Here is a 26,264-nt window from a genome sequence, read left to right as displayed (position 1 = left end):
TATTTTAGAAGAACCATTTGTAAAGGAGTTATTTATTGAAAATGTGGCTTTTTTTTTTCTCTTTTTTTTTTTTAAAATGGTGTCTATAAATAAATTATATAATAATCCCTACAGCAAAATATGCTTAGTAGCATCATGCTATACTTTTTATTCTTAAATGGGGATTTTGTCAAAATTGAAAAGAGAACGAATAAAAAAAAAAATACAAGGGGATAAAAAGGTCATCTTTAGACCTTATTCAGCTTAATTAACTAAAACAAGCCTACTTTTGCCATTTAGGCCATTTTTTATTATTTGCCAGGAATGTGGTCATGTCACTAACATGGAAACGATATATAAAGTTTGCTGACGTCTTGGGGGAAAAAAGAAAAGAAAAAAGGAGCAGTTCAGTTACTACATATGTTCATAGTTCACTGTTTATTTCCCTCTGATATAATTTTATATATATATATATTCACAAAAATATTCAAATTGCATACTATTATTTTTCATTATATAAACTGTACATGAAAGCAAAGGCACTATACACTGTAGAATCTGAGTGAGGAGATTTAATTAACCTCTGGTTCAATCTTATTTAATTAACAACGTATTTCATTTTGTAACACACACTACACCCTCACACATTATTCAGTTACACTCACACCTTTCAGCACCTGTATAATAACAGGGGAACTTGTGATGGCATGTTGATCAAGCTTTGAGAGATATTTGACAGGATGTTTAGTACATTATTATCTTTGTAAAAACATTTTCTGCAACAAAATCGCTGTAAAGTGCAAGATAATTGTGAGCACTAAAGCAAAAACACTCTGCTGGTGTGATGTGGTCACTGTGCTACTCAAATTATACTAGGTCTTTTGTATTTACAGAAAACTGTAATCGCAGCTTGACCTCTGCTACGTTGACATGTAGTGGAATGAACAAAAAAGCGGGAAAACACAAAACCTCAGTCAAACAAACATTACACATACAGTATTTTACATCTTTTTTTTTTTTACAATTTTAACAAACTGAAAAAGGGAATAGGAAGAGATTTGCTTCAAGAGGCTGGTAAACCTCCGCTGATCTCTGTCCATATTCACTACTCCTTTCTGTACTTTTTACATCCCCTTCCAGTGCACTTACACCAGCACCTCCACACAGGTATATACAGGTATAAAGTTCAGGTAATAAGGGAGGGTCGGATGCACCACATGCATGTTCCATCTCTTTCTGCTCTGCAACAGCGATTACCGGCCCATCCATGCATCTTCATACTCTTAAACCCACTAGAACAATCCTTTGGCTTTCTTCAAATTCACCTGCTTCCATCCTGGCAAAGCTTCATACTCCGTCCTTGTCATCTCTAGTGCTTTCTGCAAAAGCGACAGACACACAAAAACACAGTATTTGAGGAGACATACTAAGCTGATTAGATGCTTAAAAAAAAAAAGCCCTACGTAATAGCAGCGGGGGGCGGGGGGAGGGTGGGGGGGATTTGGAGCAAAACACCCACACACGATCAAAACTGAAATACTCACTGACACCGAATGGGAAAATGTTCCCTATTTTGATTTTACTTTGTACGCAGCATTTGCACAGTTATAAAATATGCCCTATAGATACACTCAATGGTCCTTTTAATCAGCTCCAGTTACCATATAGATGTCTTGCTAGGTGTAAAGATACTAAGCGCAGTCTGTCTGTTGATATGCAGGCCTTTACCATTCTCCAACACTCATATTTTAATCATATGGAATACACATGCTAGTGTCAGTGTGCTAGTGCTAGGGTAAGTGCTGTGCTGGTTCATTCCCACTGTTAAAGGAAACTTACAAATTGTACAATAACAGTGATTAATTTACCTACAAAGTCCCTTAAATGATAAGTGTAGCTGATAAACAAAACAGTGTGAACTGTGGTCTAAATACAGTTAGCACAAGTTGACTTTTCATTGTTTGTGCATCACAAAGACTTCTCTATTTAATATAAGAGCGCAGTTGTGGCATGGGCTGAACATTTAAGAGATCAACTGCCAACAGAATTGTGTGAACTACCGTATTTTCCGGACTATAAGCCGCTACTTTTTTCCCCTACGCTTTAAACCCCGCGGCGTAAACAATGAAGCGGCTAATTCATGGATTTTTCCTGGGTTTTTCCGGTTTCACAAGCATCATGCCAAAAAAACTGAGCCCCATAACATTAGACCAATGAAATTGCCGAACGGGTTCAGGTGAGCCAATGAAAATCTTTATATTAAATCAGATGCCCTCACCACATCATAAATATGGATGAGGTTCCTCTGACGTTTGACCTGCTGCTCACTCGGACTGTCTACAGGAAATGCGAATCATTCGTCACGCTGAAAACAACCGGGCATGAAAAAACGCACTTCACCTGTGTTCTGAGCTGCACGGCATCGGGAGAAAAGCTTCCCCGATGGTCATTTTTTTTAAGAGCACGACGATGCCTAAAGAAAAACTCTCGAAAGAAAAATTGTTGTGAAAGGAAGGAGGTAGACAGTGAACAATGACTTTCTTGGTAGGCTACTGTTTAGATACAAGCCGTGTAACAGACACTGTCTTTCATTAAAGCCTGTGTAAAGTTCATTAGTTTCAATGTAGACACCTGCAGCTTATAGACAGGTGCGGCGTATTTATGTTCAAAATAAAAATCTTTGTAAAATTCAGGGGGTGCGGCTTATGTTTGGGTGCATTTAATAGTCCGGAAATTACGGTAGTTGTGTATTATATGTGTAATCAATGTTTTAATATAAGACCTGTGATAATACCACGTAACACGTGTTAGTATTATAAATATGTAGTTACATTTGGATTTTTAGTGTGCAGATATAGTATATCTGCAGTACTCTAGTCAGAAGTGCATGTTTAATTTCAGTGCAGTTCCTTTGTCACATTTGTGTTCAGTTTGTTGGCTAGTATTTGGCATCATTCAATATTAATAGGTGAAGATAATTTCAGCATCTGAAGTTACAGTGTTTAATAGCAGGGCTGGCACACAGGTACTTAATCAATGGACATTGCTGTACATATAGCAGTAAACATGTGTACAATACCAGAAGGGCACTCTTGATGAAAACAAATGAATCCATTCAATAAGAGAAACGCATGCATTAAATAAAAACGTGTGTTATGCTGTGTGGCAGGTCAAAAACCCACACCAAGGTTATACAGAAGATATGCTTTGGTGAGAGTTGGTGAAACAAGCAGGTGAACAACTTATTGATTGAGTTTAAATACAAGCATTGTGCGAATGTGAGGAACACCAGCAGTCTGTAAAAACTCACCTTCCCATAGGCCCCCACACCCTAAGGGTGAAAGGAAAACGTAACCACATGAGACTATGCCACTACAAGAGACATATGGCAAGGAGGAAAATCACTAGGGAAGACATGACTTTACACAAGTGGGTGAGGAATAAGGATGTAAAGTAGATTATAAGAAAGGCAAAGAAACACAAACCAGAATGGAACAAACATGCATCTTAATATAATATGGAATAATATGGAACATCTGGAAGGTTTTTACCTTCATTAAAGGTGTGGTGATTAAACTTACTGACTACTGCAATTTCTCATTACAACTAGACACCGAGTCCCATTAGAGACCAATTGGAGTTGAAATTAGTGACATTTTGATATGAACAAAATAAATAAAAATATTTTCAAGATTTTAATTTGTCACAAGCATGATTACATACAAAATATCCAACTTGCAGTGAAAGGTAAAACCTTTACACCTGATCAGCAGTGCATGTTTTCAGAATGATCAATTTAGTTTTCTCAACAGAGGTTGGGATCTCACTTGAAAGTCTTCATCTGAAAGGTAGAGCTCCAGGTGCAGAGGGTCAACACCTTCAGGTAAAGGCCTGGCCAGGAGATCATTGAGTGGATAGGTGGTTTTGCAGAGTCTGGCCAACACATCTTCCACTAGAATGATCTGATTACATACTTCTGCTTCCTAGACCATAAAATAAGTACAAATAAGGGCAATTAATAGCTCATTTTTTTTTATACATCATCTATTCAGACATTTTATTCCATGTGTCTTTTTAGACTCTGTGAGTGCTCTTGAAACTGTCTATTCTAAGAATGTATAAAGTGAAAAACCTTCTCTGTGATCTCAGCGATGTCCTCTCTGTGCTCCCAGCAGGGAAACATGTTAGTAAATGTAAGTGGTTCCAGTCCTGCATGAATCAGGTAGGCTTTTGGAGGCTTCTTCTCATTTTTCTCTGCACAGATACAAAAATACAGAACGCAAAGTGTCAAAAGAGCACAACCATCTCTTTTGAACACTTTCCATTTCGGCAGCGGATTTATACAGATCTTGTGATCTCAAAGCTTATTTTATAAGAAAAAGTGGTTAGGAAGTCATTTTCCGTTCACAAAGTTAAAAATGTCTTTTTACATTTGTGTTGATATATGATGTTTCTCAAGTTCAAATCCAAGTACGGTGTACCACCTGGGACCTTGAACAATCCCCTTAACCTTCAACTGTAAGTTGTATAAATGAGACAAATCTTAAATTTTTTATATAAAGCAGTACTTGAGTATTAGTGCCAATATTTCACTACCTTTCATTTGCTCATGCTTTTATTGTCATCATAACAAAATTTCAGTTAACTATTAACATTCAACCAACCTGAAACTGAAGCAGATCTGCCAGATATAATGAATAACAGTATTCAAACTTTGTAGGAATTTACCCATAGCTCTTCTAGCACCAAAAGATGATTCTACAAGTAGCATTTTTCAGTTTTTCTTTTTTTTTTTTAAATCATTGTACTATATTGCATTGTAGGACATTTTCCCATACCCACTCTCTTAATTTAAAAAAAGTATTTCTTACCTCTGCAGTACTGGAGCACAGTCTCCATGGCACACTTCCTGTCTAAGTCCCATCGGATACGAGCAGAGCCTGTGTTTTCACTGTCCTCAGACCACCAGCCCTGCCACAGGTATACCTCATGATGATTGTCTACCAAAAACAGAGCTGTAACAGAAAACAGAATTTATATGCATGGACCTGTGCAGGAGCTCCTCATAATTCCATGCTTATTTAGTTTTATTTCTTTTTTCTCCCCCCACTGTTTTGCTGGTTCACCTGATTTGGGCTCACTTTCTTGATAATACAATATTGCATAAGCAAGAGACTAGATAAGAATAGAAAAGCTATATTATAGTATAGTAGTGCTAGAGCAGGGGTCACCAACATAGTAGCCCGCAAGGACCACATGAGTAGCCCGCGGGCCTTTTCTAAAAATAGCTGTTTCCTACTTTGTTAAATTGTTGCTAATTATTGTGAGAAATTATTAACATGATCAGTGTCTTCACATAGATGAATATCATTAATTATTAATAATAACATGATAAAAGGTAAATTGAGCAAACTGACAACTGTGTGTAAACTGGTAGCCCTTCACATTAAATCGATACCCAAGAAGTAGCTCTCAGTTTCAAAAAGGTTGGTGACCACTGAGCTAGATGGTGTGTAGCAATATGATGTATGTATGTATGTATGTATAATATTATATCTATCTATCTATCTATCTATCTATCTATCTATCTATCTATCTATCTATATATATATATAGAGAGAGAGAGAGAGAGAGAGAGAGAGAGAGAGAGAGAGAGAGAGAGAGATATTTATAGGAGTGAAACACCAGATACAGTGGGTAAAATAAGTATTGAACATCACAATTTTTCTTCTCAGTAAATATATGCTATTGACATGAAATTTTTACCAAATGTTGGTAACAACCCATGCAATCCAAACAAACACATAAGAAGTCAAACCATACATGTCTATAAAAGAAGTTATGTGTAATAATGTGAAACGTCACAGGGAAAAAGTATTGAACACATTAAGAAAGCGAGGTGCAAAAAGGCGTGGAAAACCAAGACACCAGCTGAAATCAATCAGTAATTAGAAAGCAATCCTGCCCCTCATCAGTGCAAATTAATATCAGCCCCAACTAATGGCCTATATAAAGGTGTCCCATTACCAAGGTGTCCCACAAGAAACATCTCATGATGGGTAAAAGCAAATAGCGCTCTCAAGACCTTCACAACCTTATTGTTGCAAAACATACCGAAGGCATTGGTTACAGAAGGATTTCTAATCTTCTGAATGTTCCAGTGAGCACCGTTGGGGCCATAATCCAGAAGAGGCAGGAACATTTCACCATAAACCGGCCATGACCAGGTGCTCCTCGAAAGATTTCTGACAGAGGAGTGAAAAGAATATCAGAAGAGTTGTCCAAGAGCTAAAGACCACTTGTGGAGAGCTTCAGAAAATACCTGGAATTAGCAGGTATAATTGTTGCAAAGAAAACAATAAGTAATACATTAAACCGCTATGACCTGTTTGCACACTCACCACACAAAACTCATTTTTTGAAGAAAAGCATGTTGAAGCTCATTTAAAGCTGCACTACATTTGGACAAGCCTGTAAAATACTAGGAGAATATCGCCTGGTCAGATGAGACCAAAATTGAGCTCTTTGGATGCCATAATACACACCATGTTTGGAGGACAAATAGCACTGCACATCACCCCAGAAACACCATACCACCAGTGAAGTTTGGAGGTGGGAACATCATGGTGTGGGGCTGTTTTTCAGCATGTAATACTGGCAAACTTCATATAATTGAAGGAAGTATGACTGGAAAAATGTACCAAGATAAAATCTGCTGCCATCTACCAGGATGATGAAGATGAAACATGGTGGACATTTCAGCAAGACAATGACCCCAAACACACAGTCAAGGAAACTCTCTACTGGTTTCAGAGAAAGAAAATAAAGCTGCTAGAATGGTCCATAAAAAAAAAAAAAAAATCTATAGAAAGATCAGAGTTCAAAGAAGAGGCCATGGAACCTTCAAGATTTGATGACGGATCGTGTGTAAGAATGGGCCAAAAATCACTACAACTATTGCGACTAGTTTCTCCATAATGGAAGCATCTTGAAGTCGTCATTACCAACAAAGGCTTTTGTACGAAGTATTAAATACATCGTGTTCAATACTTTGTCCCTGTGACATTTCACCTTATTACACAATTTATGGACATGCATGGTTTGATTTCTTTCTTTCATGTCAATAGCACCTTTAGAAATACTTATTTTACCCGCTTTATTATTTTATTCATGTGATTATAATCAGCATAAAGTTAAAGCAAAAGTTAGTAAGCCCTTTAAGTTGTATATACAACTATACATCTTTGTTCCACTATATAGAATGGGATTTAATGCACAGTATTCAATACAAGCATGACAGTTTGAGCACAGTCAGCTTGTATGGGTGGGTGGGTGTGTGTACTGCACCTGGCTGAGTGACATTATACAGATCTTCCTGGTGGAAAGGCATCGAGGTGACCAGGTTCGGCTCTCTGGATGGACAAATCAGCTCCACAGCAGCAAACTCTCCTGATGCACTGCTTAAGTGGTATAACCGCGGCGTAAAGTTAAACTTCCCCAAATCTGAAACACAAACCCCCGCACGTCTTTACAATACGCACACACAAACATGCACACATAGAGCAGTGAAACCTGACTTACCATGAATCATACAGTCATATGCTTTGCGGTCACGTCTCCCAAGAGCTTCCCAGAATCCTAGTGGTTCAGTGCCTTCCTCACACTCTTGGATGGTCAATTTGCTACTGCTGTGAAGTCCTGCCTCGAGAGGACACCTGAAAATAAAACAGCAACATGGCACACAGTGTGTGTGGTTAAACTAATCACTTTTGTCAAAGAAATACTTTGACCATTAAGATCAGGTAATTTTCTTTTCTTTTTTTATTCCAAAAAATTAACCTTATTTGAAAAGTTAAAGGAAGGCCTACTTAAAAAGGAAATAACATTAGATGTAAACGTTAACATTTAACTCTAGTAATAAACAATAACAAAATCCAGATAACACATTGGGTGCATGTTGTATCTGAATTGTATCCTGATAAAACTTTAAAACACTTTCACTTGTGGTCAAATGCAATTTTTAGTGGGTCAAACTAAAATCTGATATTTTTCATTTGTTTAATAGATCATTACACTCAAAAACTATTTTGCAGTATTGTCTCTGACTTTTTCATTTGGTTATATTTCATGATGATATTCTTGCTGATGATTTTTTTCCCAACATAATAAAATAAGGAGAAGACTGGGATATAGAAAGTGTTACACTATTACAATGTGTGTCTGAGGACACCTGCTGAAGCAGCTTGAGGAATCAAATGTAACTTTGTTGCAAATATGTCCTAAAAGTAAAAAAATTAAATAGCACTTTCATATCGATCATGATATAATGCTCAATATGCATACCATTACTAAGTATAAAACATGTTGAAACATGATAATCTCAGTGTGTGTTTTTAGTCATATTCACTCACTGCTCTTTGATCTTGTTAGCAGCGGTGTGGCCCACGTCCCTCGTGTGTGCTTGGGCCTTGCACCCGTGCCACAGGTACATGCTGGCTTTCGGGACGTTGAGCAGAATCATGGAGGTCCGAGAGCGCAAGCTGCTGCAGTGACACACCACCTCCAGCAGGTGGCCCTCTACTGGCTTCTCTCCTCTCACACAGTACAACCTCCAGTCATCTGTACACAATGGGAATAAAATTAGCAGAGAAGAGATTAGAATTAGATTAGAATTAGAAGAGATATCACACAAGACAAAAGTAAAAATAAAACTTCTACAAAACAAATCACTGTAAGATGCTAAGACATTATAAATACAATTATGGATCTAATCTAAAAAGCTATGTTTTGATCTAATTTAAACATGTTGTTTTGTTTTGCTTATGTACTTTATTTTCTATACTGTCAAAACAAGCCAGTGGAACTTAATGCCATGATATCGACTGCAAAACAATCTGCTCTAAATCCCCAGGGGAAATGTGACTATCTGCTCTTCACAGCATTTTCCTGTTTTTCCCCCCATTTTCTATTCACCCTGGTCATGACTGACAGGCAGGAAATAGGATTGTTATATGGAGACAAACATTTCTTTGAAAGTTAATGATGATGGTTAGAGTTCTGTCAGTCTACTCAGAATAAACTTGTACCAAATTAAGTAGGACCACCTAACTTAAATTTACTGTTGTTTCCTTTTTATTAGGTAAACACATATATAGGCAAGTTTGCAAATATACCCATATACTACTGTCACTCTGGAGACAGTCAGCACCTCATCACAATAAACAACCCTAACAGCCCACCACAGGACCTCCACTAACTACATATTATTTGGGTGGCAGATCATAGTGCAACAGTGACTGACATGGTGGTGTGTGTGATGCACTGGTACAAAAGATCTTCCAAACACTGAATAATAAATAAATACCTATCAAAGTGCATGTCAATATTATTATAAGTCAAGGTCTTTTAAATGCCCCTTAAAATTAAAAAAATGGCTTTGGTTCCCTTTCGAAAATAAATTCAAATCAAATTAGATTTTACATAATAAGCTTCTCTAGAATTTACCAAAAAAATTTGCAAAGACTGGATAAACCTTTATCCCATTCATACTAATGTCTCAATGCAGGCTAATAGAAACCTTAAGACTTAGCATACTCTGTGTGTTCTCTTCTTCCTCTTCTCTTTTTCCTGCATGAATCATCATGCCTCCATTAAAACACTGAAGGAAACAGGGGGGTTCCTTCCCCTGCTGCACCTGGACCTGAAACACACAGAGTGACATCATAGTACCATAAAAGAAGTTCCTGGTTTCCTAATAATAATAATTACATAACAATTGTGAGGTGGGGTTTAAGTTAGAGGAAAGACCTGTGCTCCTCTCTCCTCGTCCAGCTCCACGGTCATGAGAGCCGACGTTCCTTTCTCACTAACAGTAGCGTTACGCCCCTGCCAGAAGAAGTATGCACACCTCTCCTTACCCGGGCCAACAGTCCGCTCCGAATTCAGCCTTCTTCCAACTGATAACACACACTTCATTTTTACATTATATCCAACAGTTCTGATTATGAATGCATCATGAATATAATCCCTTAATGAAGTCTTCCACACAAATGTCGCTGTATCAAGGCAGAGATACTCACCTGCTGCACTGACCATGTACTTCCATTTAACTACATATGTGTCTCCCTCATGGAACTGCCCGATGCTCTGCTTAGGCAGCCGACTATATCAGGGACACATGTCCGAAATATTAATACACATTCAGGGATCATTCAAATCACATTAAGTATTTATATACTGCCTACATAGATGAAAAATAGGATCTGTTCTGTACCTGTAGTCAAACTCCAGGATATGCCACACATCCACAGACAGAGTGCTAATCTCAAAGTTCCTCCCGTCATCTCCCGCCAACATTCCATAACCTCGACCCACGTCCATGCCATCCAGAACAGTCCGAATGGGGACATTGGACACCGGCAACATCCGAGATACATCATAAGACTGGCATTCACCACTCTGCACCTCCTACAACACACAAATAAAAAAATATTTGTGTAAAAAAACCTGAAATCATTGTAAAGTTTCATTGCTAACATATTTTAATCTGCAGCAGTTTTTTTTCTTTGTTTTTTTATATGTAAATTGAAGACCTTGTTGATGCACTACCTTGGATTCAAGAGCTTGTGTGTCATCATTCTTCTTTGAAGCCAACTTGGAGTCGCTCCAGTCTAGAAACTTTTCCTTAAACAGTGTAGTCTCATTGTGCTGGGTTACCCTGCCAAATATAGCCCAGTCTGGCCGGCCTTGCCCTTTCCTAATTCAAACACACAGCATAAATATTACATAAGACAAACTATACATATTCTATATTCAGTTTTTTTATACATGGAATTGGAGGCACATTCCAGAGTGACAGACAGACAGACAGACAGGTGAAGAGATGTGGCACTTGTGTTTGGTTCAGGCCCCTTAATGGCTACACCATGTGTCATGTTTATTAACAGTAAAATTCTTGGCAGAAGTCTGAACAAGAGTTTAGCATTGCATAACAACAACAAAACAGGAGTCAGGTCTTCAAGAAGAACTTAAATTTTTACCTTTCTCAATTTTTACAAATAAGCCATAATCCAAAGATATTTATAAATTAAGCTGCACCTGTGGGTAATAACTTCTAGTTAATGTATAGCATTTCAAACAATGAAGATTTTAATCATGTACAAGTACTATATACTAAGAGAAGTTAAAAACTTGGAATTACCATGACGTTCTCCATTGTTTTGTTTGTAATTGATCGTAACAGGTTTACCCCATGTTTCTAATGTGTTGACATTAGAAAAAAGTAATAGAGTATTTATTTGTTATACTCTGAATAACACTACAGAAGCAAAAGATTTACAGGAATATGAAGCAGACTGCCTGTCTGTGTCGAAAGCCTGATGTAAAGAACTGTAAAATCCCCAATATGCTTGTACAGACCTGGGGATAAGTGTGTTGCACTCTCCTGGGTCTAGTGGATTGATATCACAGGTTGTGTAGTCAAATGTTCCATTCCATAGGTGCTTTGCCAGCTGAAATGCTACTTTTCTTTGTGCCAGGGTCACCTCTTTACCATGCCACACATACACCTCACTGCCAAAATCAAACACCAGCACCTGCAAACACGCACAAAGAAATCAGAAATCTTTGGCTCCTACAGTACAATATACATGTAACAACCAGGGAAACCACTTAGAACTTTGTTTAGTAGATATATTGGGGAAATATTACAGGAATTCTTGTCACAGCCATTTTAAAAACATGACCTGATTATGAACTGAAAAAAAAAAAAAAAAAAAGATTGAAGCTTATGTTCATTTCTCTACAGCATGTAACCGCATTCTTTTTTTAGCTATTCTTTGTCTGTCTGCCAGACTTCCATCATGGTGACTTTTCGGTTTCCTTTAGCCTGCCCCACATACATGTACATAACGTGTTGCTACAGGGTAATTGTGGTTAACCAGCATGGCTTCACCTCTGTAGGGCCGAGCATGGAGCAGCGTGGTGTTCGGCCCCAGAAATCATCGTTAGGCACCAGCTTGTCCTCGTGAAGCCTGTAGACACAGTTTGTCTCCACTATGGCTGTTTCATAAAACTCATCCTCCTCTGGAGTCCCTGCAGCTGTGATAAGTAGAAAAAATGCATTATATACTAAATACTGGCTTTCACCATTTAAAAACAAAAAAGTAAATGTATAAGTAGAATTCTAACAAGCACGTTATGCAGAGAAGCTTATGATCAAATGCAACAATGAGACCCATCACCTTGGTAGCTGGTCTGCCCTCCCAGAATCTTCCAGAACTCTTTGGATGCATGGCTGTGGGTATTAATACCCTCCTCTATGGTGTGAACATAAGAGGATCTGCATCCAAGGTCGTGCTTGGTCTGAATGAACGTGGCCAACTCTGCAGCCTGTAAAGATAAAGATGATTTAATAACAAACACTAAACTTCGTTTTAGTGATGACCTCTTAATAATCATTTCGGCTTCAATATACAATACAAAGTGAAACAGACTTCTCTGTGAAAAACACATAAGCTACTATTCATGAACCAAACTACTAAATACATTTTAGTAGTGTTCACAATGTACACTGTGAACTTGGGAATTTCTGAAGTAGGTCAAATACATCTCCAGATAAGAGTTCAATGACCTCTCTTGTTTTGAACAACATGATGTTTTGGGTCTGTGTGACGATGCTCACACGTTAAAATGATTTCTGTCTTTTACAACAGACTTCCTGTTCCTTGTATGAGGGTAAACCCTTTCTGTGGTTAGTTCTGCTGACTTTCTGCACGTGGGGAAGCTTATCAAGAAACAAACGCATAGTATTCAGACTGATTGCTCTCTCTGTCCTAAAATATCTCTGAAATGTGCATGTGTGATTGCCTACACACCTGCCACAAACACACATGCAAACACTTACTTTGGCTTTCTCAATCACATTTGCAAACTCTCCCATCCAGATAAAGCAGTACTGGGGTGTAACCAGGAGGAAACAATCACCACTGTTCAGAGAGGAAGCTCTCGGCTCGACCAACCTTGTCTGGACGTGCCGGCGGCCTAGTTCATTTGAAAAAGAAGAAAACGTTAATTTCCCTCATTGTTTTCTCTGCAACACACTGTCTGTTTGACTTATGGACAAGACAACTGATAAAAACCTATAAGCTCATGCCTTATGTGGAAAAGTCTTCCACAGCCAATATAAATTCACCACCATTAACAATCTCTGTAACAAAAGCAACATGTCTCTTGAACAATGTAAAATAAACGTCCTGCAACACTAAACCTTAACAAGTGCTTATATGTGCAGATACAAAAGAGATCCCATCATACAGTATGTTTAGTATATGAAACATAATATACAGCTGCCAACTATGTCTAATTTGTCTGCTACTGCTTTAGATATATGTAAGGAAAGTAAAAGTACAGGGCATATTAAACATGTCCTTTACACTAGAGATCTGCACTCCTTATTTCTGACCTTTGACCTGCATGAGCATGATGGCCTTGTAAGGCATGGCACTGTTGTGAGAGCTTTGCTCTGAGGTCTTCACACTCCGCAGATTCACACTGCTGAAGTTCTCCTTGCTAGCCAAGCCTGCCAGAGCCACAGCAGAGAACCCACTGCTCTTACACACTAAAAAGAAAAAGAAACAGGAAGGGAGAAAAAGAGACACACAGACAGTTGTGGCTTCTAAACACAAGCAAAAAAAACTGTAAAAGCCATTCTTAGATGTACATAACACTTCTAATATGTGTGAGCTGCTGCATCATGATAATCGTATAAAGAAACACAACCTGACTTCTTTGTCAGTAACAGCATATTTAAGCTGCCATTTCAACAATTCTCACACAGCCCCTCCCTCAAACACTCACTCTTTTCCTGAGTGATCCTCTTGCTCTCAAGGACACCAATGTTAAGTCTCTGCTCTGTGTACTCATGTCTGATGTCTTCACGTGCTGCTAGTATCTTCAGAGGGTTTCTAGAGGCCTGCACGTTTCGGGCTGGACGTACTGCACGCTTATGCTGCACCATCTCTGAGGTCAGCCTTAAAAATCATGGGTCAAAGGTCACAATGTACTATAAACATTTTCAGAATTGAATCATATTTATTTTCTTTCTAATCTACTTCAGATACATTACATTATCACATAAAACAATACCATACAAAATCTTTAATAAACAGTTAAACAAAGATTTAAAGCCTTCAAAGCCATTAACGTAATTTAGGGCAAGGTCTTACTTTGGCATCTGAGATCCAAAGATGGCATCAAAGTCTTGATCAATCTCAATTTTACTGGTAATACTGGCCAGTTCCTGAGTGTGCTTGTAGAACTTATCAAAACACCCATCATCCAGATTCATGACCTCTTTAACCTTCTTTTCTGTTACTGTAATAGTGGACTCTGGAAGACCACCCACTGAATCAAAGACAGAAACAAACTAGTAGTTACATATTTTATTTAAAAAAAAAAAATGAATAAACAAATGCAATATAGTTACTAAGCTTGTACTTTATGCGAAATATTTATAGTCAGCTGAACTCTCTCACCTTTACTGTTGAGTCTACCCAAGAAGGACTCCAACTTCTCCAGCTTCTTGTCTGACTCAAGTTTTATATCATCTCTGACCTCGATCTCTGCCAAAGCAATATAACAAAAGAAATGCTGTTAATTCTGGAGTGAAAAGACATGAAACACACATACAACCAGACAGGTCACAAGGTAATAACCTTAACCACTGCTCTCATTTGTTTTGTTTCTATTATAGGATTAGAAGTGTAAATGACAACAGCATATGACTTAAATAAGTCGTACATTTATTCTGTTAAAGCTACAAAAACAGTCTTTCACTCAAATGATGAAATATGCAGCAGTGCATCATCATAGCCATTGCTATTCATTAAAACACAGCATACACTTAAAGTATATAAAATATTTTTCTTTTTTTTTTACCCTAATTAACTGAAAAGATATATTAGGAGTTTTTACCTTCCTGAGGTTTGGAGATGGCATTTTTATTTTTGTATGACGCAGGACTAAATACTGGTTTTGTAAGCACCATGGGGGCTGCAAGACCTGAAACAGAACACCAATTCAAAAATCTGTAATAATCTGTATAGTCTCTGTGCTTAAAAGCATTATAGTCACTTGCAACACATTAAATATTAATGATAATTTAACCTTTTCTCTTACACAAATCCTTTATTCTTGCTAAGATTGAAGATCAAGGCAAGATTAAAGAACACGATTAATAGTTCTACAGGAGTATTTGAATAGAACTTCACAAAACTGACTAATACAAGTGTCTCTATTACACATGTACAAACTGAGTTTGTGTACATGTATTGTGTGTATTAAAATAAGTACAGTATGCGACACTCACTGACCTTTCTTGACCATACGACCCGCCACGGTAAACTGTGTGGAATCATTGGCAGCTCCTCGACCTTTGGCCTTCCAGGCATCCTCTTGAGTTGTGATGAGCTGCTTCCGTTCTTGGATGGACATCTCAATGCGCTCGATTTTCTGATCCTCCACTACTGCTTCTCCTATCCTCTACACAAAACAGATAGCAAACACTAATCAAATATCTTCACATACACACACAAACTGAAATATTAATTTAACTGTACTTCGGGAATTTCTATTTAAAGTGCTGTTATTATAATTAGGACATATCAAAGTAATATTTAAGAATAAGCCACAGAAATGAAATGGCACAAAGGGTATGTAACAATTCAATTCTAATCCGCTTTTTTGTTAAAACGTTTCAACCACTGATCTACAGATGCAATACATTTACAGAAAACCAGAAATGCATCATTATTGAGAGATCCGATAAAGTGCACAACTATTGTGTGTGTATTTATATGAGCACCTTGCGTCTCCAAGGGTGGCGTTCATCTGCTTGCATAAGCGTGGGTTGTGTCTTCACAGAATGAAGGGAAGAAGAGTGAGGAAAAGACGCAGAAGTGACAAAAGAGAGGAAAGGGAAGATAAGAGATGAAAGGATGTAGCGTAGACCAGAGACTTTCCTAACTGTAGTAAAGGCAACATGTTTACTCGTCATTTAAACTCTGACCTTAAGCTATTATCAGCCAATTTTGAGCAGCACATCGCATTTACATACATACTGCAACTAGACAAATGTACAACTGCATCTCATTTAAACTGGACTGTAGTAAGAACACTAAATAGAAATAAATAGAATAAAGGAAAACCCCAATAAAACAAAAATGGATCTAAATATAATAGAACAGTGCAGAAGAGAAAACAATAGAACATGAAATATACTTAAATGGAACAGACTAGAATTGAATATAACACAAGTAAAGTGAAGTGAGCACAAAATAGAATAGATTATTAAATTTAAGAGGGGATTATACAATTGTATAGATCACAATAGGACAAAAAAATGAATAGAAAAAAAAAATTGAACAAAGAATAAAATGAAACAAACAGAACAAAACAGAATAGAATGAAAAACAAACCCAACTAGATGAGAAATGATTAGAATAGAATAGCTTTGTTGTCAGTGGATAAAGAGGAAAACTAGTTGGAGCTATGCACTCAGTATGGGGGTTTTAAGAGTGTTATGTGGCAAGTTCTACCAATAACCTCTCACACAGCAGCAGAAAATTAAAACCACAGGCTGTAATTAGTGCTATAGAAACCAAATTCTTCTATTGCAATGAAATGCGTGTGCAATTAGATGAAGAAAGACAAAGCGTGATAACGGAGGAGTGGAGGAGCGTGTGGCAAAGTTCAGAAGAGGAAGCACATGAGAAAATTGTTATTCATAACTAGAGTTGTGCTTAAAATGAAAAAATAAAAACCTTCGGAACAATACCACTAATATTTTATAATAAAAGAGAAAAGTGTTAGTTTGAAGAGGCGTAGGAGGAAAAGACGGAGAGCAAAACTCTTTGATGTGCACTACTGTGAGTACATAAGTAATATTTATTTAAAAAGTGATGATTGCTTTTACACAGGAATAAGAGAAGTAGAGAATCGGAGAAGCTATTTTTGAAGGGTTTCGGTTATGCAGGAGATTGTGTTTTCTCTCTCTCACCTGGGAGAAGGCTTCGATGGGATCCTGAGCCTCGGAGCCACTCGCAGGCACAGAGGAAAAAGTGGTAGAAAAGACAGGATCCTACAGCAGGCAGCAAAAATGGGAGGAAGCGACAGGACAGAAACAAACACATTGGAGAAATGTAAGACAGAATAGAAAAGGCAGACAGCATAGAGAATTGTTTTGGTAAAGGAAAAAAAGCTTATTTATAAAACATGCTGTATGTATTAGAAGGGATGCAGGACCAGTCCGTCCTAACAAGTGAACTACGTGTATTAACACCATGCCTATGGAGTCAGCTGAATGTCACGTGGTTATAATATTGCATTTTCTCTAGCCTTGACACTAATCCTTCATTAGAGTGTCAATTGGATTATTATTGCACAAAAGCAAAATAATAAACCACACTATAAGGACAAAGGTTTGTGGACACCTGCCCAGATTCATAATTGTACATTTCACATTTAGTCCCCACTTGCTGTTAAGATAACCTCTACTCTACTCTTCTCTGAAAATGTTTTTCGATTTTGGAGTGTCTTTGTGCTAATTCAGTCACAAGACTCTGTTCAACAGGGTTGAGGTAAGGGCTCTATTGCAGACCACTAAAGATCTTCCACTCCAATCCATGTAAACCATATCTTTATGAAGTTCGGTTTGTGTCTGGGTCTCCTAGTTCAAATAATGGAAAAATTTCAATGATCCTAAACAACATCCTACATCCTATACAACTGTGTGCCTCCAACACTGAGGTAACAGTTTGGGAAGAACAAAATATGGCTGGAAAGTTGAGCTTTTGTACATAGAGAAATACAGACTTGCATAAGAAAGATTTTTTTTTAACTATTCACATATAAAAACAGAGGAGTTTGGCTACGTTCTTTCTTGGCACCTAATATATTAAAGTGTACATATAGGTGATTGATACTGCAGAAGAGAGGTGATTATCTTGTGACACCCAATACGACAGTCCTAACTTGCATAAATAAATAAATAAATAAATAAATAAAAATAAAAAAAATAAATAAAAGAGAGAAAATAGGACAACACTTCTAAGGTCATCTAAAATATATTTATTATGCTTTTTATTTTTAAGGTTAAGGAATTATAATAATCTTTGCACATTATCTTCAAAGAAAGACAAGCAGAGACTATAAATACAAAGCGTTAATCATACCTAAATTAACACTGTAACTAGGTAACTTTGCCATGAAGTTATCTATGCATGCTGTATTCTTGTTCAGCAAGAAGATAAAGCGAAATATTTTTTTAAAATAATTTTAATATTACTTATTTTCAGAAGTTAGCAAGACAGACCTCTAACTCCTGCAACCCCGTATTAAGGTTAAAATCGGTTTCATATACTAAAGGTTATAATTTATATCCTACACAACATTTAAAAATAGACAAATAATGGTCTAAGATCAGTACAATTATAAAACAGCAATATATTAATAATCAGACCAAAAGCAAAAATCATAGTGTGGTCATATTGGTAGCACAGAGAGAATTGCCAGTAAAACCACCACCACAAGCAATGCAAACACAGGTCATCACATGTCACTGTAAAAATACCAGCTCAGCACACCCATTAGCCATCACCCATCACCATGAGATGAAACACAAACACACACAGCATGTGCTCTCCACCAGACACATACACTAAAGACCATATCAGTGAGCAGTCTTACCCAGAGCTGATCAGAGACCGCTAACTCATCTATTATTCCATTGCCCTGGAGAAAGGAATAATGTACTCTTAGGAAATTCATTAGAATTCTTCACTTGTCCTTTGTGGGAATCCTTGAATAAGTTTTTTTTATCTACAATACAATTTTTTTTTTTTTGGAAACTGAGAATCTGTATTTATCAAGTGAACATGTAAACAACCCTCAAAGGACCTTTTTTTCTAAGAGTGTATGACCGTTTTTGACCCTGCCAGAATCTTGCTGATAAAAACATTGAAAAACACATGCTGATAGACTAAAATAAAGAAGAGAATACATGTCGAATGGTCTATAAATTCCACAAGGACATCCATCAGATATTGCAGACATGGCAAAACTAAAAAAAAAATAGGAGTGAAAGAATAGTTAACTGTGCATCCCCTGTCTGTTTCAACTTCTGGGAAGTTATTGATGAACAAAGAAATATATGATTAACTAATATTTAGTAAATTGTTTTTGCAGAATACGAGTTAACTGCATTCACACTGCAAACACAAAACATTCATTTGAACTTTAATACCTTTGGCTGTTTGGCCAAGTAAGGAGTAAAGTTTTCAGGGTTCAGGTTTACCTTCTTTTTAAAGGTCTGTTCCACCTCCCACAGCTGAGCATGTCTCTCTGAAATAGCCACTTTAACAACATCCTGCTTCTTATTGATCCTGTTCCTCCAGTCTTCCTCACCACTCTTCCTCAGCAGAGCCAGCCTGCACACACACACACACACACATCGATATATACACCATTTCAAAACAAGCAGTAGAACAGCAAGGTTTACAAAAACAATGATAGACGAGATGAGTAGTCCGTTTAATACAGAATATATATGTAATAATATGGACAATAGCATTAAATATTTAGGCCATTGGCGCATCACTAATTTTGCACAACATGCAAGCAAAAAAACAGCCACATTCAAATGTGAATTTAAATATGCCAAAATTTGATTGTGATTTAATTCCTTGATGACACCATGTCCAGGCAAAATAAAACTTTTTTTTTTTTACTTCTTAGATAGCCAGAAAGCTCAGAAAATGAGTGAAAACAGTGTGATTGGTTATACTTTGTGTTTCTGCAATATCAATATTAATAAGTTATTAGTTATTGTGAAAATGTATTTAATATTGAATATTGAATAATTTTCCAATAATATGCAACTAAACATTTTTGTATTTTTCATTTAAGTCAGTTCATTAAAGCAATAAACAATAAAAACAATTCTGGTAAAAAATAAAAAAACTTTTCTTAGCACGTTTTTTGGTGGATTACACTTTTTTTTTTTTTAAACATTAAAACCAGTCTTTGTTTTATTCCCTATTTTAAATATTAATTTCTCTCTGTATGTGGAACACCTTCTCTCCAGTTCCCCAAAAACTATGGCACACTCACGCTTATACACTGACATGCTTTCGTCTCTTCCAGAACATAGTAATCTAAAGCAGTCTGCAGAGTCGACATCCTGTAAACATTGTAGTTATTATTCTCTGACTGATTAACTGTGTTACTGAGATGCTGCCTTTTATAGAAATGTCCAAGTGTCCTGGCTCCTGTCAAATCTTATTAGTATGCATTTCAATGTTCCTTTTAAGCAGAACTCAGTCATTGTAACTTATTGTATCTTACTGTAAAATTGTACAATTATTTAATTTATATGCATGAATAAGTATCATGTATGATGTAATCTATAAATTCCATCACCAGTGTTTTTAATATGTACACACACAAGCTGTATTCTCTTCATTTCAAGCTTAAATCTGCATTCCAAATACACATCAATGAATATGCAACAGGTTTAAATGTACGTGCACGCACACACGTAAAGAGCGACTTCTTACCTCTCTCTGATAGATATCTGCCTCGCTGACATGATGTCAGAAATCTCCTCTGCCAATTCTGCTTCTTGTTCTCTTTCTCTGGTCCTCCAGTCCTCGGAGATGTCCTCTCTGCCGGACTCCAGCAACTGCTGAGTGTGTGTGCACTGCGGGAGAGAAGAGCTCCTGTTCAAAGCTTGAGATGTATTTACTTCTGCTGCGGTGCTCACTGAAACAGTCTGCTCAGGAAGACCTGTGGCAGAAACATAAACACAGACACACACACAGGAAGCTGTTAGGACAGCCCCAGTCCAGTGACTAGAAAACAGACAGACAAAAACACACCAGGACTGGTTGTGTGATTTTCTCCTGACATGTCCTATTGTGGAGAGATTAACATGGAGTCCAAGTGAGCTCAATGATGTGTAAATGAATTTACATTAAGTGGAGGTGTAAGAGTTACAAATGTCTTCATATTCAGATACAGGAAATCTGCTGAACCACAAGTTTGTGTTGGAAACCGCACTGACAGCAGGAAGTGTGTTCTTTCAGTGTAACATTCATGGGGTTTAAAGTCAAATGCAGGCATCAAATTGTACTTCAATCATTGGACTCAATACAATATGGTATTAGCAACTGTTGTAGAGTCATTTCCTTTGGCTCTTGATCTCACAGCTTGTTTTGCTTAAACTGTTCATAGGATGTGTTTGGTAAATTTAGAAATAGAAACCTTTATTTCACCTAATGCATATTAAGAATATTAGAATGAAGAGAAGGAAAATGTTCCCCTGCAAAGGCTGCAAGAAGTAAGTTAAAACTAAAGGTGGACCGACTGTTCAGCTGGCCGATTTTTGACTTTTTATTTTTATTTTATTAATTTACTTCAGCCGATTAATTGGCTTCGGCTTTTGTGAGAGAACATAACTCTCCCTTACAAGCAGGTGGCAGTAGTCTAGAGCTAGAACTGTAAATATATAAAGCAAACATCGTTTCTACCCACCGCAATCATTACTAACTGATCCGCGTAGCTTTTTCCAATCATGTCTTCCAAGTTGCAAAGACAACAGCAAGAATGACAAGCGTGTTTCGTTTTTCTGCGTGCGCATTCGCTAAGCTAATCGGATTCTCTTTCTCGCCGACGAGTTCCGCCGCTGATCTGACAGAGAATCAGCTGAAAAACAGCTGATTCAGTCCAACAAGAGCCAACGGAAAAAACACAACTAAAGCCGACCGACTTACTTATACAAAATGCTTTCAACAGTAGTTTACTCAATCGTAGCTAAGATGAACTAGAAGCAAGGGGCATGATCATTAAAGAATTCATTACATACTGTAAGTACAGATCTATACAGAATCTTTTAAATCAGTGATCGCATAACTGTTGTTGTTTCAAAGTTGCACAGGAAAATACTGGTAAACCACGTAAACCACACCGTCACGTAAAAACTGCAAAAAAGCATGAAAATGTTTTGCAACGTTCCCTTAAAGATAACGCACTAAACAACCCTACCTGCTGCTCCCGATCTTGAACTCAGATGTCCGTCTGTCTCCTGGAGGTCATATGAAGTTAGTGCCTCTTTGTTGATTTGCTGATCTCGCTTTACAGTGTTCAGTTTCCTCATATCTACACCCAAGCTGGACTCCCCTCGCTCACCTCCAGGTAGTTCAGAGGGACCCATGTTGCCCTGAAGTGCTGAAAGAGGTTGCGATTGGTGCCAAGGAGGCACATCTCGTTCATTACGGATTTTGGATTGGGCCAGATGGATATCGCCTGCATGAACTGTAGAAACGGTGGTTGATTTTTCAGCAGAGGATGATAAAGGGGTGAAATGAGAGCCACCTCCATCCTGCAGGCAAACAGAAAAATGCTAAATCAAAACACGTATTGATTATGGTGACAAACGGGACAAAGGGAAGAGTCAAAAGTGAAGAGTCTTGTAACTGCAAGTCTTTACACAAGTGCAGAACTACAAACACGTTCAGTTACAACTACAAGATGCACCAAATGCATGCGCTTACAGTTTTCTTCTTCCAACATACAAAAAAATGCCTCTTTCAACAATTCTTATTAAAATCTCAACACCTTTTCACAAGAGAAAAATGCATAAAACAGTGTGACATTCAACCCATGAGCAGTGTCAGTTTCATCCAAAGAAAAGAAGAAAAAAAAAAACATTCCAGCAAACAAAATAATCAACACATACACCTTTGACTTTAAAGCAACACCTTTATCATCATTTAACATCAACAATGATCCTAAAAAAAATCACACACAATGAATTTATAAAAATATGCACAGTGCCAAATTACTATATGAAACCTACACTATTCTCTTACATATTACTAGCAGCATGTTGGACAATAGTCTACAAAGTACCACTGACACACAACAGCACACTGCAAGTCTATGGGTTTTACTGCAAGCTAGGCAAAAATAAAGCAAATGAGAAGAACCACACAGCTCTCTCACATGGTCCAGATCACTCAGTCCATCTGAGTGCCCCATCTCCTCCTCATAAAGATCACAGTCCGAGTCATCCTGCACCAAACAGAACCATCAAGCACTGAACTGTACGTGTGTCTGCATGCAGAGTGAAAGTAGTAGTAGTAGTGAAAGTAGTAGACGATACAGTGGTTGAACACCACATTTCATTAAATCTTTTTAAATTATATAAAGCGATTTTTATACCTATAGTATACATTAATTATTTAATAAGACATGGTCAAAGTTTTTTTAGAAAGAAGACAATCCTTGAGTCTAATAATTTATTAATAAAAATTAAATTTTGCCACTTTAAGAAACAAATACTGTGTTCAATGACATGGTGTGCCATATCACAAAAAACCTTTGCAAAAATAAGAGGCTGTTGGTCCAGAGTGCTTAAGAGGCATTAGTATCACAATAAGTTGCAGTAATGGCAAATTTTGTGGACACAATTGCACCTATAAGTGATTCCTCCCTAAACTGCTGCCACAAAGTTAGAAGAGAACGGTTCTATATAATGCCTTCGAATGTTGTAGCATAAAGGTTTCCCAGCACTGAAAAAAGGAGTTTAACCCTAAACTTTTCCAGCACGACACAAAGCAAGCATTAGAAGACATGATTTGACAATGCTGGAGTGGAAATCTTGAATGTCCTACCCAGAGCCCTGACCTTAACCCCACTGAACACCTATAGGATGAACTGGAACAGCCTTCCATACCTTCCTCTCCCAACATCACTCCCTGATCATACTAATGCTCTTCCAGCTGAATGGGTAAACCCACACAGCCACACTATGAAATGTAGACTAAAAGTCTTCCCAGATGAGTGGAGCTTAAAATAACAGCAAACAAGAACTAAATCTGGAATAGGGTGTTCATAAAGCATGTATGAGTGTGATAATTGTGTGTTTACGTACGTCAGACTACAGTGTATAGTGTAGCTTCAAACTCTGTATAAAAATTCTTTCCACAAACCCTCAAATAGTTGTGGGAACACAAACACTATTGTTTTGCAATGACCATCTCTGGGTTAGAAACATGTACATAGCAACTAAAAGGGGCTTTAGGAATGTAGAAAAACTAGGAATATAAAGAAGCTTCATGATTTTGCAGAAGTATTAGCACCCCTAGGAATTAAAGAAAGTGTTAATCTCTTTCCAGGGGTGGCATCACAATGAATATAGATTTTAAGATTAATACTAATTAAAGTAAATATTAAAAAATATTTACATAGTCAATTATTTTAATGAAGGGTGCCAATAATTCTGAAGGGTGCCAGTTATTCTCACCCAACAGAATTTTAGACTGTTGGTATTCTTAGTCTGTGTAATAATTTAATCAGCATCAGAAAGTATTTATTAATTCAGATTTAAAAGATCTTTTTGTTGTTTTGAATATATTCGTTTGCCAAATTCTTTAAATGGAAAAATGTACATGAATTATTAATGTTTAATAAATTGTAAAGGAATGTAAAAATTCTCCACACCTGCTCCACATCTCCAGGTATGATAGGCTGGGTCTGGTAACGGGCATTATTGCGCCGTGTCCGAGTGTCTCTGTGGCGGACAGGGTTCATGCCGGACTGCTGTGTGAGTTTGTTAAAAATAGCCATTTTCTCCGCCAGGCTGAGAGTGGACAGGTCCGGCTCCTCCTGGCCTCCCTCAATATGACGACCCTTTTCTGCCTCTGCTTTTTCCTGCTCCGAGCGGGCTTCTCGTGCCTGTTCCCTCGCAACAGAGCTAAGAAAGGAATTACAGAATCAGGATGAGGTGATAGTGGAATAAAGAACAAAAAGGACAGATGATTAAAAAAAAAAATTATAAAAAATGGGGAAACTATAATACAGCATATAATTAACAAGGATGTTTCATAAATATATTTCATAAATAAATATAAAGTAACTATATATACACACACACACACACACACACACACACACAGGGTTACTCAAAAGAATGAACCGACATCATGACGCATTGCTTCTGTTCTTAAGCATAGTCATGGAATGAATCAGTGATGATTTGAAAGAGGAGATAACTACGTTTTGAATGGCTGCCACAGGGGCGATGTAGTCAAGTCATTCTTCCGGAAACTTTCAGTTGTTATATTACATAATAAAATCAATAATTTATATTTTATATATATATATATATATATATATATATATATATATATATATATATATATATATATATATATATATATATATATACACACACACACACATACACACACACACACACATACACACACACACACACACACACAGAGAGAGAGAGAGAGAGAGAGAGAGAGAGAGAGAGAGAGAGAGAGAGAGAGAGCACATTAGTTATTGACATTGGCATCAACTGCAGCAGACAAGAAACCCCCCCCAAAAAATAAAAACTGGGACAGCATCCACAGTGCAATGTAATATGATCAAAAATAAAGCTATAATCACACAATCTTTATGTACACTTTTTACTCAGGACACTCTGCTTTCACAATGTACTCGATGTAAAAGATGAATGATGGATGAATAGTGCAGGAATGATACAGTGGCACATGTTCAGTGTAGCAGATGTATATGGAATGTCACAGCACAGCCATGCATGGCATACGAGAGCGGGGGTGGGGGTGGGGGTTTTGAGTGGGTGGTGTGGCTACCAAAGCAGGACATCGTCACAGCACAGTGACGTGTTAAGGATGTGTTCATTCTACCAAATATCTACCGCAACTCTGCATTGTTGAAAGATAACACAAAATATGATTATTCTTACAAACCTTTAGTTTCTCCAGTCTCTTTTATATATAAGTGCTTTTACCATAATGTCTGACCCTTATTTCTGTGGTTAGGGGCAGCATGTACGCACTGCTGAATGAAAGGATTATAATTCATAAAGCTGGGACCTACAAACAACAAATGTAAATCTGCTCATCCATCAGCCATGAACATTCACTTTTAAACAGAAGAGGAAAATGTGTGAATTCATTGCTAAATATAATAACAAAAATAATAATAGTGAGCAAAAAAAAACCCCAGATTGTACTGAATATTACAGTACAATAATATTTATGATGATAAATTAATGGGCAAGTAAGGAGTTATCTGATGTCTATGCAATCTCATTATAGCGTTGTTTTTTTTGTATTAATATATTTTGCATAAAGACCAGCCTTCACTATGGACTTTCCAGAAGCAACATCACATTTAAATGTTCAAAAATGACAATA

General features: G+C 37.2%; 1 protein-coding gene across 4 annotated transcripts in view; it reads right to left on the bottom strand.

The window, feature by feature from the left end:
- Nucleotides 1–398: 398 nt before the first annotated feature.
- Nucleotides 399–26,264, bottom strand: part of svila (supervillin a) — a 46,221-nt gene continuing 20,355 nt past the window's right edge. For 3 of the 4 annotated variants that reach the window (XM_046853461.1, XM_046853463.1, XM_046853464.1), the window contains 31 exons: nucleotides 24,538–24,790; nucleotides 23,038–23,106; nucleotides 22,078–22,414; nucleotides 20,592–20,820; nucleotides 19,331–19,463; nucleotides 18,724–18,768; nucleotides 17,036–17,116; nucleotides 15,842–15,892; nucleotides 15,351–15,519; nucleotides 14,953–15,039; nucleotides 14,514–14,600; nucleotides 14,205–14,382; nucleotides 13,837–14,009; nucleotides 13,442–13,597; nucleotides 12,884–13,020; nucleotides 12,222–12,369; nucleotides 11,933–12,078; nucleotides 11,398–11,573; nucleotides 10,588–10,735; nucleotides 10,253–10,446; nucleotides 10,059–10,141; nucleotides 9,787–9,935; nucleotides 9,574–9,679; nucleotides 8,391–8,598; nucleotides 7,561–7,694; nucleotides 7,327–7,482; nucleotides 4,851–4,994; nucleotides 4,112–4,233; nucleotides 3,807–3,962; nucleotides 3,290–3,310; nucleotides 399–1,358 (listed from right to left, as the gene is read on the bottom strand). In XM_046853461.1, the coding sequence (XP_046709417.1) occupies nucleotides 1,272–1,358; nucleotides 3,290–3,310; nucleotides 3,807–3,962; nucleotides 4,112–4,233; nucleotides 4,851–4,994; nucleotides 7,327–7,482; nucleotides 7,561–7,694; nucleotides 8,391–8,598; nucleotides 9,574–9,679; nucleotides 9,787–9,935; nucleotides 10,059–10,141; nucleotides 10,253–10,446; nucleotides 10,588–10,735; nucleotides 11,398–11,573; nucleotides 11,933–12,078; nucleotides 12,222–12,369; nucleotides 12,884–13,020; nucleotides 13,442–13,597; nucleotides 13,837–14,009; nucleotides 14,205–14,382; nucleotides 14,514–14,600; nucleotides 14,953–15,039; nucleotides 15,351–15,519; nucleotides 15,842–15,892; nucleotides 17,036–17,116; nucleotides 18,724–18,768; nucleotides 19,331–19,463; nucleotides 20,592–20,820; nucleotides 22,078–22,414; nucleotides 23,038–23,106; nucleotides 24,538–24,790 (4,363 nt within the window). In that variant the 3' untranslated portion in view covers nucleotides 399–1,271. The remainder of the gene's footprint in view (nucleotides 1,359–3,289; nucleotides 3,311–3,806; nucleotides 3,963–4,111; nucleotides 4,234–4,850; nucleotides 4,995–7,326; nucleotides 7,483–7,560; nucleotides 7,695–8,390; nucleotides 8,599–9,573; nucleotides 9,680–9,786; nucleotides 9,936–10,058; nucleotides 10,142–10,252; nucleotides 10,447–10,587; nucleotides 10,736–11,397; nucleotides 11,574–11,932; nucleotides 12,079–12,221; nucleotides 12,370–12,883; nucleotides 13,021–13,441; nucleotides 13,598–13,836; nucleotides 14,010–14,204; nucleotides 14,383–14,513; nucleotides 14,601–14,952; nucleotides 15,040–15,350; nucleotides 15,520–15,841; nucleotides 15,893–17,035; nucleotides 17,117–18,723; nucleotides 18,769–19,330; nucleotides 19,464–20,591; nucleotides 20,821–22,077; nucleotides 22,415–23,037; nucleotides 23,107–24,537; nucleotides 24,791–26,264) is intronic. The other variant, XM_046853462.1, reaches the window with a different exon arrangement.

The sequence above is a fragment of the Silurus meridionalis genome, chromosome 7, assembly GCF_014805685.1.
Source record: "Silurus meridionalis isolate SWU-2019-XX chromosome 7, ASM1480568v1, whole genome shotgun sequence".
Classification (NCBI taxonomy): domain Eukaryota; kingdom Metazoa; phylum Chordata; class Actinopteri; order Siluriformes; family Siluridae; genus Silurus; species Silurus meridionalis.
This window is presented reverse-complemented; position numbering and strand designations above follow the sequence as displayed.